The following is a 19,308-nucleotide window of genomic DNA, read 5'->3' on the forward strand; positions in this document are numbered from 1 at the left end:
ACTGTAGCACAGCCTTGACTCAGTAAGGGGAATACAGATATCAGTGGCAATAGAAAAACCTACCAGGCAGCTGGGAGCAGAGGTCTACCTCATGTTGGCTGTGGCAGTGCTTCCCAGCACGTCCTTGCAGGGCAAGGGCGGGTGAGGTAGTGGGCTGACACAACACACACCAGCAGAGGGGCTGGGGAGCCAAAGTGACTCTAAACTGGCAGCAAAGAGCCCATGGCTGCAGCACCTCGAGTAGGGGAGGCAGCCTGACTGTGCAAAAGGAGGAGAGTAGATTAAGACCATCCCACAACTGGTCTCATTTGCTTTTAGAGCTTTGGCATGCAGGGTTGCTGGGAAAGGCCTAGGTCAATGGAAAAACAAGAGTCAAAGTTGCAATGGGACTGGGCTGAGAGGAAGAGAGAAGGATGGAGGAGGGCGTGCAGTGGTGCTGGAGTCAAGGGCTGTGGTGTGTAATAGGAATAGTCCAGCAGCCAGTACTGCTGCACGTGTAGGTGGTCAGGGCTCCTGCCTATTTGAAAGGAAAGCAAGACAAGAGGGTGGGAGTGCATGCAGGGAATTTGCAAGAGAGCTTTTCCAGAGGCTCTGATTAATCATTTGGCATCAAAACCAATTTAAGCAATCTCTGCCCCAGGCATAACAAAGGAGAAATCACAGGGTGGGGAGCTGTATCAGGGATGGGCAGAGACAATTAAGCCAGCTGCCATCAGAGAAAAACTGGCTGAACTCCCATGGGAGGATGGTGATGCCAGTACAGTACAAACCAGTCACCAGTGGGTCAGAGATTTAGAGGGCTGGGGAGACCCTTTCCCAGAAGGATGGCTGCAGGGCAGGAGCAAAGGCAAGCACAGAGAATGTCTGGGGGCGGGTGTGCTTTGCAGTTCAGAGCAGCCCCAGCCAGCCTGGGAAGACACAGGAAGCTGGAAATCAAGAAAAGCACCTTGGCTTTTCCCGGCAGAAAGGGTTAACTACGACCCTACTAAACGCAGCTGCCTCCTCTGCTGAGGCCACAAAATGCAGCAGGCAGGGGGAAGCTGACTTTGAGAAACAAGTTACTGAAGCTGTCATTTCATCATGATGCCCTCTACTAGGAATAATTTAAAGAAGGCACTAAAACTGTCAGGGACTTCACCTTGGCAGTAACAGAAGTTAGGCGATATTTCAGAGGAGAGTGTCCATAATTAGAATGAGAAGAAATATTCCAGCCAAACACATCACTCACAACTGGTCTTGCCTGCTGAGACGATCAGTGGCTTAGTGCTAGTGAAGCCTTGGATCAGCTCTGGCTCTTTGATTTACAGCTGCCCTTGGTGTAGATTGGACAGGGACTGGCACATTTGTTCCCAACCCATCTGGCTGCCAGGACACCACAGCAACAGGGCAGTGTTGCCAGACTGCACCTTACCAGGTCCTGCTACCACACAGGAAATGTCCAGCCAACCCAAATCCATTTACAGCTCAGCCACACACAGAGTTGTGCTGGCCTCCAAAGGACCGCAGACAATTTCTTCACTGAAACTTTGCCCACTTACTCAGGATGGAAAGAAAAACAGTCATGGAACTGACGTTCTAGAAAAAACTAACTGCTGGAATAGAACTCAGTATTTGAAAACTTGTGAGCAGGACAAGAAAGACCATAGAGAGAGCTATCATCATATCCCCATTTGGGGGTTTGCAGGTCTGCATTTTATCATAGACCAAGAAAAACGACCCCTCCTCCATTAGAAGAAAACGTACCTAGCTTAAGGTGTTGCACAGGTTTACTGGCATTCAGCTTAGGGCTATTTCAAATTGATCACCAAAGAGGTAAGACACAATCAAGCATAATAATTAAGTGATCTGCATTCATATTCACAACATGGTATGTGATCCACAGCATGTCCCACATGAAAGTCAAGTCTCAAGTTGTTCCATGAAACACAGTCCTGGAAGAGGAGTAGCTGTATCTCCACACCCTGAAACCACCACAATGCTTGTGCCCCTGGGAAGACTGGGGGTGATCCATTGAGGTACAACCTGAGCACCCACCTTCCTGACCCTAAGGGAACAGCTTCCTTCAATCTGCAGATAGAACAATATACACTAATATATTTGTGTATACTTTTTCCTCGAGCCTGCTGGTAGACACATTCAGAAGACTAGCAGCAATTTCTTTTCACAACAGTGATTGAAAAAGAAAATGTGCTGTGAAGGCAGGAAAGATCAGGAGTTTGCCAGCGGAAGAGAACAGATAAATGACGGGGCTCAGTTCAGGCCCTCATGCAGGGACAGAGCTGACTCTAGGTATTTTCTCTCTCCTGTTGCTTGTGCCTGCTCTGTGTCAGGGTTTTACTGGTCACAAATGACCAACCTACCCAAGCCCACTTACAGCATGGACACACACAGAGCTATGCCAGCACCTGTAAGAAGTGTTACCACACAACAGCATGAGGAAAAGGGCACTCTGCAATCTCTGCTCCTAAGGATACCTGCTCTTTGTTATGCCCCTTGGAAGAGCAGTTACATTATACAAAAACAGTGAGGCTAATCCATTTATTAAAAAAAAAAAAAAAAAAAAACAAAAACCAAACAAACCCCCAAACCTTAGCTATACAGAGGTCAGTGTATCCATGCTGGTGAGAAGTGCTCCAAAATAGGAAGCACACAAGACAATATAGCTGGGGTCTTGCACTGTGCTCTTTCAGGTTCCCCTGCTTTCACAAGAGTACCCTCCCACAAGCACATATTGCCATGCACTCAGTTACCTGCATATCTCCATTAGATTATGGACAACAGAATTAGGGCATCAGTGCCCTGGAGGGGAATGGGGGGTGTCTAGGGGTTATGTGCACTTTGGATGTACTGTCTCTACTTGAAAAAATTTTTTGTAAGTTCCTACTTAAAATCTTGCCTAGCATTCACATATAGACTCTCACTTCTCTAGGAAAGGTTAAAGTGTTTGCCTTTTATTCAGAAGACTTGCTCCATTTCCAGTAATACTTTTCCATGTCCTCGAAACCAGACAGCCTCTAGTCTCGTAACAGCACCATCAGTCTACTACAAAAAAAGCAAACAAATCAAAGCCAAAGAAGTTCCATGATGTGATACAGCATAAAGAAACAAATACAGCTAATACATTAGAGAAATAAACATCTACATAAACTTACGTAAGTTGCTATAAAACTGGCAGTAAGCAATTAAAAGACTGATAAAATTATGAGGTCTGCTAGATATTTAAACAAGTCTACATAGGCTGTAACTATATTCTTGTGCTGTTTTTAGGCATGACTTTGCACTCAGAATCTAGCTACCTCAATTATCCACACTGGTGGGCTTTCATACAATTCCTCTACAGCCAGCAGCATGTATGCAAGCATCTCAAGCTACCTGTCCAGACTCAAGCAGCACTTGCAAAGCTGTGAAGATGTATGTAGCCTATTGCTGTCTCTTCCCTATGAATATGGTATTACAGGGTTCATCTGCATATGCCTGGTTAAGAAACAAAACAGTCAGTTGTGTGCTATAACACCTTAAGTAACATGGAATCTTAGATTTTAGAAAAATATTTTAATCATCAGTTCACAAGTAAAAACTATCACTATTACAAAACATCATGTAATACTAGAAATACCTAGCTTGGAAAATTTTGTTCTTATTGCTGCTGCATTTAGTTTTCAGGAGCTGTGTCAGCGTGAAGGTAGGAGTGGGCGTCCCACTTGTCAAAGTCAGCTTGTAAGGGTACTCATAGGAAAGTGTATCTTCCTATTTAATCCTCACACAATTTTCACGTATTTAGGCTGCCCTGACTTTTTCCCAGACGTGTACATCTGACACTATGCATCAAAATCTCACCCAACTTTGTTTCATACAACAAATTTCATTTGCAGCCTTTAAATAAAACATTCACTCCAAAAAGAGTGAACATCAGCATTGACACCACCTTAGCTACTTGAAAACCCTATAACTGTGTTCTGGCAGCTATCAGATATTAACTCGTTCATTTCATTTTGTTTGGTTTCTTCCTTATTCTCATGGTTGGGTTGCTGTTTCGAATTTCCAGCTTTTTTAGACCTTCTGAGGAAAAATTTTGTCAGTAAGTAACATAATTCAGCCACATTTAAAAGAATGCAAATGCTGGACACAGCAATCATGAAAATAGTGAACACCGTCTTTTCAGTAGGTCGGGAAACAAAGCAGTCTACAGTGTTGGGGCAGGGCCAGGCATTACACTTCATTAAGCGAGGCATTCGGAACCCATCGTACATGAAATAAAACGCGTACATGAAGACTGCTTCAAAGATCAGTCTGAAAAAGATGCTACTGGTGTATGTCCACCACAAGGAGCCCTCAATACGAAACCTCTGTTTTCTGATTTCTTCGATGTCCTTGTATTCACATTTCTGGTCTCCTTTTCTGAACTGCCTTTTCTTCTCATGCCTCCTGTAAGCCACATGCATGGCCACCAGTAGTGCAGGTGTGGAAACAAAGATCAGCTGCAAGGCCCAGAGTCTGATGTGAGAGATGGGGAAAAAGTGATCATAGCAAACATTTCTGCAGCCAGGCTGAAGTGTGTTGCAGACAAAGTCATCTTGTTCATCTCCCCAGACTCTTTCTGCAGCCACAACCAGGATCATGATACGGAAGATGAAGAGGACTGTGAGCCAAATCTTCCCGATACTGGTGGAGTGCTTATTTACACCTCCCAAAATGGTATGCAGAGCTCCCCAATCCATTGTCTCGTTTCAATCCTCTGACAAGACAAGACAAATATACAAAACTAAGATTAATCAAGACAGGAAACAAATACCATCAAGCATGTGGTTTAAAATAAAGGCAATATCATAATTGTAACACATCCACTGGCTGTGGTAACATTTTGTTGACGCAGTGCACTTACTTACAGCTAGTCATAAATAATAATCTAATCACATAGCAGCAGGTAATATTTCATTACTGGATAACACACATGGCACCACATTCATTTGACTTCTAGGTGTATTTGCTAATGCCACATTAAGAAAGACAGATGGGAAAATGATGAACACAGCCTTAAATTAAAAGATACAACTTTTAGCAGATTGATAACAGTAACAAAACAATAAAAGGTATCAGCCAAAAGTAAGCTAGATGTTATGTTATTTTTTAACATGTTAGACAGATAGAATTCCTATACAAATCAAGGCAGATTGGTTTATCCTTATCTTCAGAGAGTAAATAATGATTTGAGTACATTCCAGCAATAAAGACAGACCCTGAGTAACTGCTGCTAATGCTCTGCAACTCGCATGAGAAGGTCTGGATAACCTGTGTCCACCAGTTTAAAAGAAGTGTGACTGCATGCTTAGTCAAAGCAAACTCCAGACTACCTTGAAACAACGAAGGTAAAATCTTGGTTATTATCCAACTCAACCTGGATGCTTAAAATCAATGCTTAAGATTCATACCAAAATTGCTTTTCTCTCCACAAACTACAAAAAGGGCCTCAGGTAACTAGACAAGGACTCCTTTGTGGCTGTCAGGTTGGGGTTTTTTCCTCCCCTCATAACACAGAATTAGTCCTGGAATAGGGGAGATATTTCACAGGCTGGAAGAGTGCTATGGTCAACGTTTGAGGAGTTCCAACAGGCTAGCAGTAGCTCAGACACTTTTTCAACAGAAGCATACAGTTTCCAGCAGGTCAGTTACAAAGTACCATGACTGCAATAAATTGAAGATTTCACCTTTTTGTCTCCTCAGGAATACCACAATTGTCTGGGTTTCCACAGCTTCCACAGCGTTTCATACAGAGCATTCAGAGGCATTTCAGCCCATCTCCCCGCACCCCTCCCGTTCAGATGGATTTACAGAAAGCTAGTTTGCAAGCTATTGTGTATTCAAGAAACTGGCATTTCTTGTGCCTATCAGCCAGGACCCTTTAAGAGGGCTAACAGATCTCTTGGCTCTGAAATTCCTCATGAAGGTTTTTATTTCACAACTTTGTTAATTTGTTTGTATCTCAGAGAGTATTTCTTTGGCATTTACAGCACAAGGCACCAGTAAGCAAAATCACCTTTTCAAAGTTGCTTTAAAGAGCAGCTACTGGCAAAAAGGTCATCATATCAATCACAAGATTTTCCTGACTCTGAGTTGGATCACACTGCATGAGGAAGAAAATGGCAACGCTATTTTGTAGTTGTCTTCCACATCACACTCCCATTCTGAGTAATGTCAAAAACATTTCTGGTTTACAGTGAGTTATATATAATCAGTAGGTCACATACAGTAACACAGTATCAAAGTACACAACAGCTCAGAGAAAATGAGGACACTTAATTGTTACGTAACACAATGGTGTCTTTTCCTTGAGTTACTGGGATTTAAATGTAATCTCCCTTCACTAGCTCAATAAACTACATTTCCCTCAGATCCTGCTGGTTGTGCAGGGTTATACTCCAGGAGGTGAAAACCAAGGGGGAGGCCCAAGATCTTACTAAGATTGGAGAGAACTTTTCCTGAGCCTCCTTCAGGATGCAGAATCTATTTGAGCTATTGCCTCTGTATCTGACTGAAAACAGTCCTGAAACAGACTTACCTTGCTATCCTGCTAGGCTTTTTTTTTCCAAGAATAAAGATTCTTTTTCATTAGCATACAGTTACAGAAAGTCTCTGTAGGTTAACAACCCTATAAGGACACAGGAAAGACCCTTAATACCAGAGATACTTACTAAACATATCAGGTGGATTCTTAATTGTTTGCTTCCACCCCTTTTTCTGTCACCTGATTGAAGAAAATTCTTCCAGAATTTGCCTTGGCAATTATTGCATTGTTAAACAGAGGGACAGTTACAACTTCTTAGTGTTCTCTGTTACTATTACACACATATGGCAATTAAACTACTTATAAAATGACACTACAACTAAGTATTATGACTAGAAATACTTATGAACATTTGAAAATAAATCCTGTAGAAGACTGGCACCATGTAAACTGTGGTATTACACACATTATTCACCTATCCTGTAACTCCATCGGAGTCCTTACTTTCTTCTCAGTCATTCTATCATCTTCTCCCTGCCTGTCAACCATCTTCTTACAGAGTGAAAGGGCTGTGAAGAAAAACCTGAATATTCCCTCTTCATAAACCCTGTTTCTTAGCTTCACATCTCACTGCACACCAATACTGATGCCATTTTGTTATAACTTACATGGATTTGTTTTCTCCTTCCTGTACAGAAGAGGATTCAAAATACTAGTTCCCCAGTGTGTAGTCAGTCAGCTCAATAAGCTCCCCTAACCCTATTTTCTCCTGAGGTCACACTGCAATTCATCTACTGTGACTTTGTGAAGGTGCATTATAAAGCAGGGGACTTGGGCATAATTTCTTCCTAGGACTAATATGTTTTTGTTGGTTTGGTTTTTTTAAACCTGATCCATTTCACCAATCTGCTTTACAGCACAGACCCACAGATCATCTGAAAAGGACAGCTTCATTAAAACAAACAAACAAAAAAAAAAAAACCAAAAACTCCAGGCTGCAAATTGCAAAGCATGGGTAAGAACGAGCAGTCAGTGGGGAAGAAGGGTTGGCAAAGCTTTAATGCTGAGGATAATACACACTCCTCTTCATCTGACTTGCTCCATCTTCTCTGAGAGTACATTGTGCTTGCTAAGCCAAAAAACTGTCCTTCAATTCTAGCAAAGACACATCTGTATCTGGGTCAAGAAAAAAGAGAAAGCCACCACACTTTGAAGACGCAGTCTTTTGCCCGGACACTCCTAGTGGCACCTCTTTTCCAAAAAAGCCTCTCTCTTTCCTATCTGCCCAAACACTCCTCCCTTCACCCTTCCCACATACCTTTCCAAATCTTCAGGCTATCTCTTCAACTCCTCCTGCCACCATCCACTGTTCTTCCCACTGCTTGCCAAGCAAGTCACCAACCTTTGCCCCTTCTTGTTCATGGCCTCTCAGGCTTGTTTCGACACTGGTGAAAAGTCATATGACTTCTGGAGTACTCCAGAGTGCTACAGGCACTGATCAGACACCAGTGAAGTCTCACTATCTTCTCCCTGAAAGGTGGCACATGTAAGACTGTAGTGCCATATCCAGGCAGCCTGAATTCCATCCAAATACTTCGGACACAGTGTTTCCTACTAGCTGGCTTTAAACAGCTCTCCTCAGTGCAACTTAGAGGATCCAATGAAGGCAATTCAGACGCTGCCAAAGTGTCCACCCCTCTCCAATAAACAGACACAGTGATCCAAGCAGAATTTAAGTTAGGCAAGTATGGCCCTTCACACTGTTAAAGCCACCAGTGCAGATCACTCCAACTAAACATCCCATCAGGGCTGCCTGTACTGATGTGATGGCTCATTTACTCTTTACTCACTCAAAAGCTAGAACCTTGATCATAGGTTTTCTTTCAAATACTTGTTTTCCTTTTTACTAACAAGTAAAATATTAACTGTCTTGCTGACCAAAGGAGAAGAAAGCAGGAAAATTACATCCCTTTAATGGGTTGGTAAGTTCTGTTTTTGTAGAGCCAGTTCAGATACTATTTCTGTGTGAGCAAATCCTGCCAAATGCTTACAGAAATAGTATGTAGACAGCCAAGGACTTACCTAGCTTGCTGGTCTTAGAAGTACAGCACACTACAAGAATACACTAAAGAAATTAAAGCTTTGGTGAATTTGGGGGAAAAAATGTAAAGTAGGAATGAGGATAGGGATTGATTAAAAAGGAAGAAACTGGGAACAACAGAAGACAGCTGAAGTTAGCGAGGTTGAATAACTACACATTTAGAATAATTTCTAACATGGGAGTGCATTAAGTGTTAAATTCTCCTTCACAAAAATTGCAACTGGGCATGAAAATAAGCTTTTCCAAGCCTCTGCATAGACCTCTGTTCTACTACCAGCAGCATCTTCTGTTTCATTTCAACAATTAGAGGGCCACAATGGTATATGGTTGTTACAGTAAGAGTTGAAAACAATCATAAAAGATCATCATGTTCGACTGAAAAGTTAAGTTACAAGGGGAACAGTTCTGTATGATCACACAACTTAGCCACACAAGCAGGCGTTTCATTTGGGGTTTAGTTTTTTTGTTGTTGGTTTGGGGTTTTTTTCACTAGTAAGCTAGACAGCAGCAAGAGAAGAACTACAGCTTAACTGTTTCTGTAGTTCTACAGCTTATGGCAGTATTTTGAGCTCTGTGTTGTCATGGTTAGACTGCCTTCTACTTTAAAGCTAGCTCCTGTAAGCCTACATTAAACCGCAATCACAGCACGGTGCATACATCCAGTGAAAATCCCTGCAATTCACAACACCGAAGACAATTATCACTGAGCTGCCCTGTTTATGAGTACAGCCAGCTTGTTAACAGACACCATTTTCCTCTGCTAAAGACTATTATACTGGAAAATTATTAGTCAGTGGCTAAATCCACAACTAGAATACAGTGAAGGTGAAAAAACAACAGAAGATATGTCTCTATCATATACATATATGGTGCTTCTGCTATAGGATATTATCAAGCAAAAAAAAGTAGTCATAAGCAAGTATTACAATATTTGCTTATTCTACAGGAACATCAAGGAGACCTATTCAAGAAGAGGTCCACAGACCCCTAATATATGCATAGATTCAGAGTAAGATTATACCCTTCTCGCTTTCAATTGGGATACCAACTTATTTACCGTACTGGATTTACACAGAAATTTAGAGGGTGTTCACAATTACTCCAGTTCTATCCAAATTTTAGTGTAGAGTGTACCAGGAGTTACCAGTTTGGTGTGATATTCCACCACTTTCAGCAGTATATCCAGATACTGATAAAAGATCAGCAGTCTGCCAAGACAAAAGTCACTTCATCCCATGTGGGAATGTATTAATCAAGATAATCTTTAAGCAAAAAAGCACTGGTCTCAAGTGTCCCTGCCTACCTCCCAAGCTGGGGACAAAGGTAACTCACATAGCCACAGAAAAGCTTTAGAACATCTAGACGAACAGATGCAAAATCATTACCAAAATTATTTTATGACCCACCTTAGCACAAGAAGTATTGCTGCATGTTGAGGTCTAACATGCATTCAAAGGCAGTGCTGAGACAACTTTCCCTTCAGGTGTTCATCTCAACAGTTGCACTGGGAGCAGTGGCTCATAGAGGGGCTGATAACCAGCACTGAGGTGTCCCAGAGCTGTATAACGCTGTGTCATTACCCAGATTTGAAGAACACACTAGTCTGGGTTTCAGCAGTTTTGCATCAGCATGCCTCCTGATGCCAACCTGGCATCAATTTTACAGCAAGCACTTAACTGCTAGTGTGTAGATTTTGTTATTCCTATCACTGAGTTAGTTTTGGTGCTGTACCACAAGAACAGCAGCACTGCCAAGGCTGAAGCAAGGAAGCTTCTAATAAATACAGATTAACATCTTCCAAAAGACAGCATCCTTTTATTTCACCAAAAAAGGCTGGTACACAGGCTACAGCAATCACTTACAAACTAGCTCAGACTTCCTACCTAATTTGTTAGTTTGTCCCATGCCTCAGTTTCCCAGACATTACACTAGAGAGAACAAAAATCTCACCATCTCCCAGGGCTGTTCTCCTGAAATGCTCCACTGCAATTACAAGCTTCACAGGCTCAGTGGACCAAGACAGATAAGTATCAGTGCAAAGCTGAAAGCACAGAGCTTGAATTCAATCATCCAGGATGTTTCTGACACCTGAAAAAGAATGCAGCTCCCTACATTGCTATAGCTTTAATGCAGAGTCCAAAATGCAAGAAGACAAAGCTTTCAACTTATACCTTGACAACTAAAATCCTTTAATAGATAGCTTCCAGCTATTTTAATTTTACAGCAGTATTTTAAAAACTTCAAGGAGTATGCAGCTGGAAGACTCTGGAATATCAACAACTCTACTTCTTTCCTAAAAAGCTGAAAAAGATCAAAGCAGCAGTCTAACAATCGCAAAAGCCTGTGCAATTCTCTCTGGTAGCTCTTAAACTTTGTTCTGAACATCTATCTCCAGATCAGAGTGGAAACTGGAGAGGAGAAGAGCTGTGACAGAGGGATTACAGCATATCTGATTTGACACAAGAACAGGCAAAGACTAATCAGACACAGGAAACCTCTGACAGTTGCAGGTCTGAACACTGCAAGCATTGTTCTTTCCTTCTACTCAAGTTTAGGAAAACAGGAGGCATTCTTTGCTCTAATTAAACCCAGAGAAACCCAACAGATTAGGACCCAATTTGTATGTGGTTAAATGTTATTAAAAATGATGCTACTTAAATATCAACAGCATTTAAGGGTTCAGTTTCTACCCACAATGACACCCTTATGACTGTCCCATATTCATGCTCTCACATAAGTTTTAAGTTATTTTCCAAGGATGCTTGGAAATATCCGTATCTATCTCACTCGCCTGCAAGTGTAACTGAAGGACTACTATCTCCAGAATATCTCTGCACAAAATTCATTCCACTCATACAAAACAGGAAATCAGAAGTTACACTTGAAGGCATAACAAGACAGCACAAGTCCTACTAGAATTTAGCCCATCTCAGCTGGTTTTCCTGTAAACCTTTCCTTCAAGGCGTGCTTAAAGCTTCTTGCTTTGGAAGAAAGCCGAATCCCAAGGACTATGTCTTTGCTGATACAAGTGTCCTATTTCCCATATTTTAAAGAAAGTTTTAGAGATACTATATCCTGCTGCCGGTCATCAAAATAACTTTATAGTTGCAACATTTTTATGTTGCTTTTTCTTCTTTTTTTTTAAAGCCTGTTACCTAATTCGTATTTCCATCCCCCTACACCTAAGCAAATGTCTACATTCTGTCTACAAATCTCTCTTTTCCTCCAAAATTGGCTAGACTCTGTCTTCTTTCACACACAGAATTTGTACTCTTTTGGAAACACTAACTAAACTTACAAACACTAAGATTTTATACCGCACTGCAGCTTTTCCTTGAGCATGTATTTTGTTATTTCATTCATCAAGAGTAAAGTCAAAAGCAACTTTTTCCTTTTTAAAACTCTATTACAGAAAGAAATGCAGCTGTGAGATAAGGAATAGCATTCGTTTCAACGTTCTTTTATCTTTTTTCCACATTCCTGTTGTTTTGACAGCACGTTATCTCACCTCATATCATCACTTTAAGTTTTCCTTACACAAACTGGTGTTTAGCCAGACAAGAGTCACAGTTCTCCTTGCAGATACCTCATCAGTCATCATTAAATAACAATTAAAATCAACAAGGAACAGAACAAGATAAAACATCAAAAGAAAAAACAGCTTCAACCCATGCTCCTATTTCACGCAGTGTCTGGGACCACTGATTTAATTGAAACTGTTCACAAGAATCAGGCTTGTAAAAGCATCCTCTTTACTCACAAGTACCCACTGAAGTTATGCAATGACTGTTATGAAGAACTTGTATGTGTAACCCAAAGTGCTCGTATTTTTCTAGCTACTGAGAGAGTCTGCTACCTTTTCCACTGTACAATTACCTTTTTTTTTTTTTGCACAAAATAAATGAGGCTGCCCAAATAATCTACCTGGGCTGTGCATCAAGGGATGAAAAACAGCAACACTGTCAGAGACTTCAGAGGCTCAGCTTCAGCAAATTGAGACAACTGGCCCTGTCAGGACACAATCAATTTCTCCACAGAAATATTTTAATTGATGGGGTTTTACTGTTCCATTTTTAAGCTCTGCAATACATCGTACTACCAATTATGAGACTGACAGTTCAGGGGACTGTCTGAAGTCTCCTAGAAACCCTGACACACGCAGTACAGATGTAATCTTATGGCTCTGGAAATGTGTTGGAAAGCCCACCTGGAAATTTACATTGCAATGCCTAGTTGACACATGGAGGTACCTCCTTCTTCCAGGCTGAGGCTTGTCCCACCATTGCCTTGTTCTCTAAGACAGATCTAACAATCATATGCACATCCTTTTGCCTACTCTCTTTTCACTGGGGCTCTTCAAAGGATGTATCTGGCAAGTAGAGTTCCCAGGTTGAGCAGTGGAGGCCAAGAGACATTAGGAATTACCTAATTCCTTTAACAAAATCAAGGATGAAAATACATTTCATTCTGCTTTTGACTCAGTGTACACACACACACTGGGGTGATACCAAACCAAATTCACACCCAAACCCTCATATCATTTCATACAGGTCACAGACATTAATCCCATTAATGATCAAAGTTATAAAAACTGGGTTTAAAAGAGCATTCTTAAAACAAATGGCCACTTACTTCTTTCAACCCTCTGCCTGTTCTCTCAAGAGTATTTCCAGGCTACATGGTGAAAACTAATGGAGTACAAGACAAGGAAGTAATTTCCTCTGTTGGGGGCAGGGAAGAGATTCTTCAAACACAAGAGACTGTGAAAGTAACACCCAGCCTAGGAAAGCCCGATGACGGAAAAAAACAGTCATGCCCAGAATATGCCCAGCTACCAGCTGGTGCCAGGAGCTAAGCAAGCACTCCTGCCCTTACTCCAGCACGTCCTTCGTGTTTTATTCAAGGCCTTAAGTACTCATTCTTTGTGCGATCTTATCCAGCCCCGATACTGAGAAATACATTTATTTCTGACTCACACCTCATTTCCTATTCCCCCTGTAATTCTAAGAAATGTTTCCAGTGTGTGATCAGACATTCACAGGACCTGTCAGTTTTACTGATGCAAGCTGTTTACCTTCCCGCAGCTCTCTTAACATCTGTAGGCGTGTCACAAATTACCTGTAATTGCAGGAGCCTTGATTTTGCTTGGTATTGTAGCTGGTCGTACGTACTTCACATAACGCGCTTACAGAGAGCTGGTGGGAGGTGGAGACAGATTTCGCTGCAAGTTAAACGCGTAACCAACGCGGACATGAGCATTCCCAATCAAAACTGCTCGCGGGGTTCGAGCGCTCCCCGTGACGCTCAAGCTGGGGACGGGAAGCGGAGAGCGCCCATGCCGAGCAGGGAAAATCCTGGCGGGACAAGAGCAAATCCTACCGGGGCAGAATGAGCAGCGCACACGGCAGCTCCGCTCCCGGCCCCGCTCCCTCCCCGGCGGGCAGCGCCACCAGAGCTCCCGGCTCCGCTGCCGCGGCCCCGCGCTGCAGTGCAACAAGTGCGGCCTCAGCTGCCCGGGGCAGCTGCCCCGCCGCGCCCCCTCCCTGCCCGCCGCGCCCCTCACCTGCCTCAGCGGCGCCCGCTGCTGAGGGGCAGTCACCCCGCCGGGAGCTCCCGGCACCGCGGCCGGGCTGCACGGATCAACGTGGCTCTGCCGATGCCTACGGAGCGGACACCCCCAACCTTGCCGCCCCAGAGCTTTAAGGTCCCTCCCCGTTCACCTGCCGCCGCTTTTAACCCGCCCCTCGCCCGCCCCCGCCCGCGCCCAGCTCCTCCGGCCGCCCGTGGAGGCGGCGGTGGGAACCCGGGGCGGGGCCCGGCGCCCATCCCCGCCGCTGCGCCCCGCGGAGGGGGCTGTGGCGAGCGGGGCTTCCAACGTGAGGAGGGAAAAGCCAAAATAAGGGGTGGGAAAGGCTTGTGTCCGCCCCGGAGCGGACGCCTCCATCCGACCCCCGGCCGCCTCCCGCCGCCCAGGGGCTGGCTTGGGGCTGCAGGGGGAGAGCGTGAGGGGAAGGGAGATGAAGGTAACAGCAGATACCGGGGGGAGAAGGGGGCGCGGTTTCAGGGGAAATGCATGTCCATTTAAGATAACAAGGTCCTATTTCCATCTTGAGGAGCCCAGGTATTCAGAAGGGCCTTGGGACAGAAAAAAAGCCAGGTCTTTTCTCCTGGAAATCATTGAAAGAGTTACTGGCCAAACACACAGGGGAGAGCCAGTAGTTTCTGGCTTTTTGAGGTTTGTTTTCCAAGTGAGATTGAAATGCTACAACAGTGCCCTGCAGACTCGCAAGCTTTCACGGAGCTGCGCATATTTGCCAGTGCAAAGACTTATTTTGGAAAGTTTTCTGTTTCCAAGGAATACAGTTGCTGAGGAAACAATTTACTTCAGGTTCAAAAATCCCTGCCCAAAAGGGTGTATTCTGTCTTGCACACAGGCACATCAAACTAAATAAGTGGTTTGTAAACCTCTTTAGTTCTAGATTTCCAAAGAAAACGTACACCACAACTGGACAAACGGGACATTTGCTCAGACTTCAGGTGAAAAATGCATGTGTTTGTGCTTGTTTAGAGTATGAGGAGTTGAATGATAAATTATTTCCAACAAAATTCTACTGCCTTGTCTTTCCACCTTCTAGAATACAAATAATCCCCAGGAAAATCTTCAGCAAAAATCAGTTACTTAGTTTTGATTTCATGTTCAGGAAGAAGAGGTAGAAATTTCTAGCACAAAGAATCTAATGCTTGAAAGATAAGAAATCGTCATCAGTTGTGGTTTAAACATTAGCCTCTGTCTCTCTGCTGTTCATCTTTCCTCCACCACCCTTTCTTACCCTTGCAGTTAGATCCATGGAACCTGAACATTAGGACCATAGGAAAATTCATGTTGGAAGAGATCTGAGGAGGCTTGTGATCCAACCTATTGGTCAAAGCTGGATCAGTTCTGGGACCATTCATTAGTTATACCCCATCCAGGGGGAACTCAGGGAAATCGGTTCACTGCAGCAGCTGTAGGACGTGGCCTAAGGTATATGATGTGATGCCGAGCTAGACATGCAATAAATACCTGAGGCCTGAGTTTCCCTGTGCTCGCTTCTGTGGAAGTTGTGTGTTCAGATGATGTTCAAGGTCCATGTGTATGTCATGTGTGAGGAAGGGAGGTGGCTCTGGACCTGGCCACGCATCTGCACTTTGCAAAAGGGAAGGCTCATCTCCTACTGGCAGAAAAGCTTTAGGAGAGACATCTGGAACTCATGTGTTGTTCTCTCTCCAGTCACCTTCCCGCTTGATTCAGTGACCTTGAAAAAGTGGAATGTGTCATTTTAAGGTGCAAAATACTTTAAACATTCGGTATGTTTAGCTGCAGTAGAGGATTTTAAATTTTGTCCTCTTTTTCAAGGCTGTGTTTGCCACCAAAAAGAGGTTTTGGGGTTTTTTTTTTCCCAGTAATAGAAATATTATGAAAATATAAATCAAAATTTTAAGTTCTATGAGTAGCAGCTTGAGGGAGCTGGGAGTGTTTAGCCTGGAGAAAAGGGGGCTCAGAGGAGACCTTATTGTTCTGTACAACTTCCTGAAAGGAGGCTGTAGTGAGGTGGGGTGGGCGTCTTCTCCCAGTCAGCTGATGGCAGAGGAGGACATAACCTCAAGCTGCACCAGGGGAGATTCATGTTGGGCATCAGGAAGAATTTATTCATTGAGAGGGTGGCCAGGCATTGGAACAGGCTGCCAAGGCTGGTGGTGGAGTCACCACCCTTGGAAGTTTCCAAGAAACGACTGGACATGGCACTTAATGATATGACATGGTTGAACTCAATGACCTTGAAGGTCTTTTCCATGAAAAGCTAGTGGGAACAAGGCCTAAAGGCAGGTAAGCCTTAAGGAGGTAAGCCACGGGCAGAGGTACAGTGTGGAGCTCTCTGAGCTGCCTTGTAGCAGGTCTTCACTGCACTGCATTCAGGAGGGTGTCATGGTTGGAGGTCAACACCTGGTGTTTCTCCCAAGGCAGAGGCATCCAGTTTTGACAGCAAAGAAAAAGTCTTCAATGATATTCTGAGTTTCCAAAATTAGGTAATGTCGAACTATCTATTCCCTAGATGTGACCACAGTGGAGAGCACCGGATGAATGAGTGGCAGGGAGAAATGGACCAGGTTCTCCTTTACTGGGTAATCTTTCAACTCTCATCTGTTGAATGCTTTCTCTGACCCAGTAGCATCAGCACCCTCTTTGATTATAAATGATGACTCAAGAGACATTAGATAGAAAGAATGAGACGTGTGTCAGTGCTGGAAATGTAAGGACTGGAAGTCCTAGTCTTAGTCACAGTGTTTTATCTTTATTTGTGAGGGTAAAATGACATATATTTAGTAACTGACCACTTAGTAAACAGAGTTAAATTGTACTTATTCCTTTACAAATGAGGAATCTTTTATTTAGCTAGCATATGAAAATATAGTGTATTATTTAGCTAGCATATAAAAATTACTGTTTGATAAAACTATGAAATAAATACATGGGAATTGATTACTTTGAATTATGACAGTCCCTTCTCCTGCAATAGCTACAGCTGTGCACTATAATACATTTAAGTATGTTTTGTTTATTGACATGATTTTAAGGTAAAAATTGAGAAGAAAGGGATGGGTAAACATAAACCCCATCCATTACGGACAAATAAACAAAGAGGAAAATTAAAGTTACAGGGCTCAGAAATTTTGTGTCACTAGATGCCTCACAAGATAATGCAGTTTGAAAATAAGGTTTTTTTGAAAATAGAGATAGTTGTCACTACATCCTATTGACCAAGAGTAGCTTTAGATATAAAGCCCAAACTCAGAATAAGGTCAGTCTCTTTGATAGTGCATGTCATCATCTAGAAGGTCATAATCACAATCACTGCCTCTCCTGTAGAGCATATAAATTATGCCTTTTGAAATATTGGCATAGGTCAAGTTTTTCTTCTGAGCACTAATAAACCAGAGTCTGAAACTACTAGAACTGTTGACTGAAATTTTAACCTAAATTTTATGTACTTCGTTAGTTTGAAGATTTGTACAAGAACAAGTCCAACTGCTCAGTCTTAATATTATTCAGAAGGGATAAAAGAGAAGGAAAAAAAAAAAAACAAACCCCAGGAAGTTTCTTTTCCATTTTTCCATGGCAGACAGCTGCCCAAACACTGTGGTGTAGACTGGAAGCAGGAGGGTTTTCTTCTTGAAAATTTCTGGTTCCTTTCCAAACCTTCACATCACTAATTAGGCTCTTTTTGCCTTCTGACTATTTAGCAGTTCAGAGCAGGGAAAAGGAAATTATGTCCAGTCCTTCAGTGTGAAACTATTGTGCCAGTGTGTCTCAAAGTTCACATTGTCCTGTGGCACATTTATTAGGGCATAACAGGGATACACATGGTTCTGATAAAATATATACTAAGTCTTGGGCCAAGCCCCATCTTTATTGTATGCTGCCCAGGAAGCTGTTCTTCTTCAGCTTTTATTTTCAGTTTAATTTACTGGTCAACATTCCTACAGGGATTGTGTTGATCCTGATTTACACACTCTGGGCAAATCCCAGGGCCTCATCTAGCTAGAAATAACACCCAAAGAGTCATTTCCTTTTCAATATAATTACTTTAATGACAATGTGTTGTATGATAAAGGTTGCCCATGTAATATGCCTGTTTATTAACCATTGCAGCACCTCAAGCATTTGTACTCCCTTGAAAAGCAGTACATTTTTTCACCTGCAAGGGCCTTACAGGTGCCTGAGAGAATGATTATGATTGCACTTCCCTTAAATAATGGGCAGATGGCTGTCTCCCTCATATTTTTGGCCTCAGATTGTCCTCATCAATGAGACCTTCCCTTTTTTATTTTCAGTTTGCTGATATGCATGAAATATCCCAAGAGAAACATAAAGGCTGCTTTCCTGCTAAGGTAACTTGGTGATTTTAGTGACTTCCCCTACTTGTGGAGCTAGAAGGAGCAGGAAAGAACAAAAAAACCCCAAAAACCGACCCCCAAAACAAACATCAATCCCAAATGATATGGGGAACCAACAAAAGGGGATGAAAATGGTTCTTAGCTTTGCCAGTACGTGACCAGCCTGACTCACACCAATCCATATAATTTACGCTTTCTATGTCAAAATGGGCATGGGCAGCTGTTTTAGTACATAGCCATGCTCTTCCAGGATGTCCTTGGAAAGTGTACCTCTCCTGCATCCTAGTTAGGATAGTCCAAATCGTCATCAGGCACCCATCAAAGCCTCTCAATTTCTTGAGCTGACAGCTCTGGATATCCAGCATCAGCCTGATTTGAAAGGCAGAGCTTTCTTCATCCTTAGGCAGCCCAGTAATTTCTGCAACACGATTGCTAATTTGAAAGCTGACAGTTTCCATCTCCCCACCCCTTTGTTTTATCACAAATATTTCATCAGACTGGCTGTAAACTGCTGTGTCCTTCTTTGCTCTGGGCAGAGGGGGACAAGCAAGGCTGTCAGCAGCGGTGCTCAGTTGCTGTGGTGATGATTCTCCTGAAATGGGTGGCTGCAGCAAGTCCCCCACCCTGGTGGCATCTAGCCCAGGCTCTGGATGGACCCGTGGAGGCTTCCAGCTGATTTAATTGGTTCATTGTTCCCTGGTTTGATGTAATAAATTCATTGTTCCCCAGTTCAACTTAATTGAGTCATTGTTACCCGATTTAACTGACT

At 42.9% G+C, this 19,308-nt stretch overlaps 1 protein-coding gene across 6 annotated transcripts; it reads right to left on the reverse strand.

Moving 5' to 3' along the window:
• Window positions 1-2,929: 2,929 nt before the first annotated feature.
• LOC104690029 (gap junction beta-6 protein) lies at window positions 2,930-14,317 on the reverse strand. 6 transcript variants are annotated; one of them, XM_039564945.1, is made up of 3 exons: window positions 14,167-14,316; window positions 13,722-13,798; window positions 2,930-4,735 (listed from the first exon to the last, which is right to left on the reverse strand). In XM_039564945.1, exon 3 carries the CDS (start codon window positions 4,716-4,718, stop codon window positions 3,927-3,929), a length of 792 nt encoding a protein of 263 aa, XP_039420879.1. In that variant the 5' UTR covers window positions 4,719-4,735; window positions 13,722-13,798; window positions 14,167-14,316; the 3' UTR covers window positions 2,930-3,926. The 6 variants fall into 6 exon arrangements, with proteins under 6 accessions (XP_039420879.1, XP_039420884.1, XP_039420891.1 ...); XM_039564950.1 differs by having other exon boundaries at window positions 13,722-13,824; XM_039564957.1 differs by lacking the exon at window positions 13,722-13,798 and having other exon boundaries at window positions 14,171-14,317.
• Between the last annotated feature and the right edge of the window lie 4,991 nt (window positions 14,318-19,308).

Source organism: Corvus cornix, chromosome 1 (assembly GCF_000738735.6).
Source record: "Corvus cornix cornix isolate S_Up_H32 chromosome 1, ASM73873v5, whole genome shotgun sequence".
Classification (NCBI taxonomy): Eukaryota; Metazoa; Chordata; class Aves; order Passeriformes; family Corvidae; genus Corvus; species Corvus cornix.

Coding starts and splice junctions, on each gene's coding strand:
- LOC104690029 (XM_039564957.1), bottom strand. CDS start 4,718: ATGGATTGGGGAGCTCTGCATACCATTTTGGGAGGTGTAAATAAGCAC.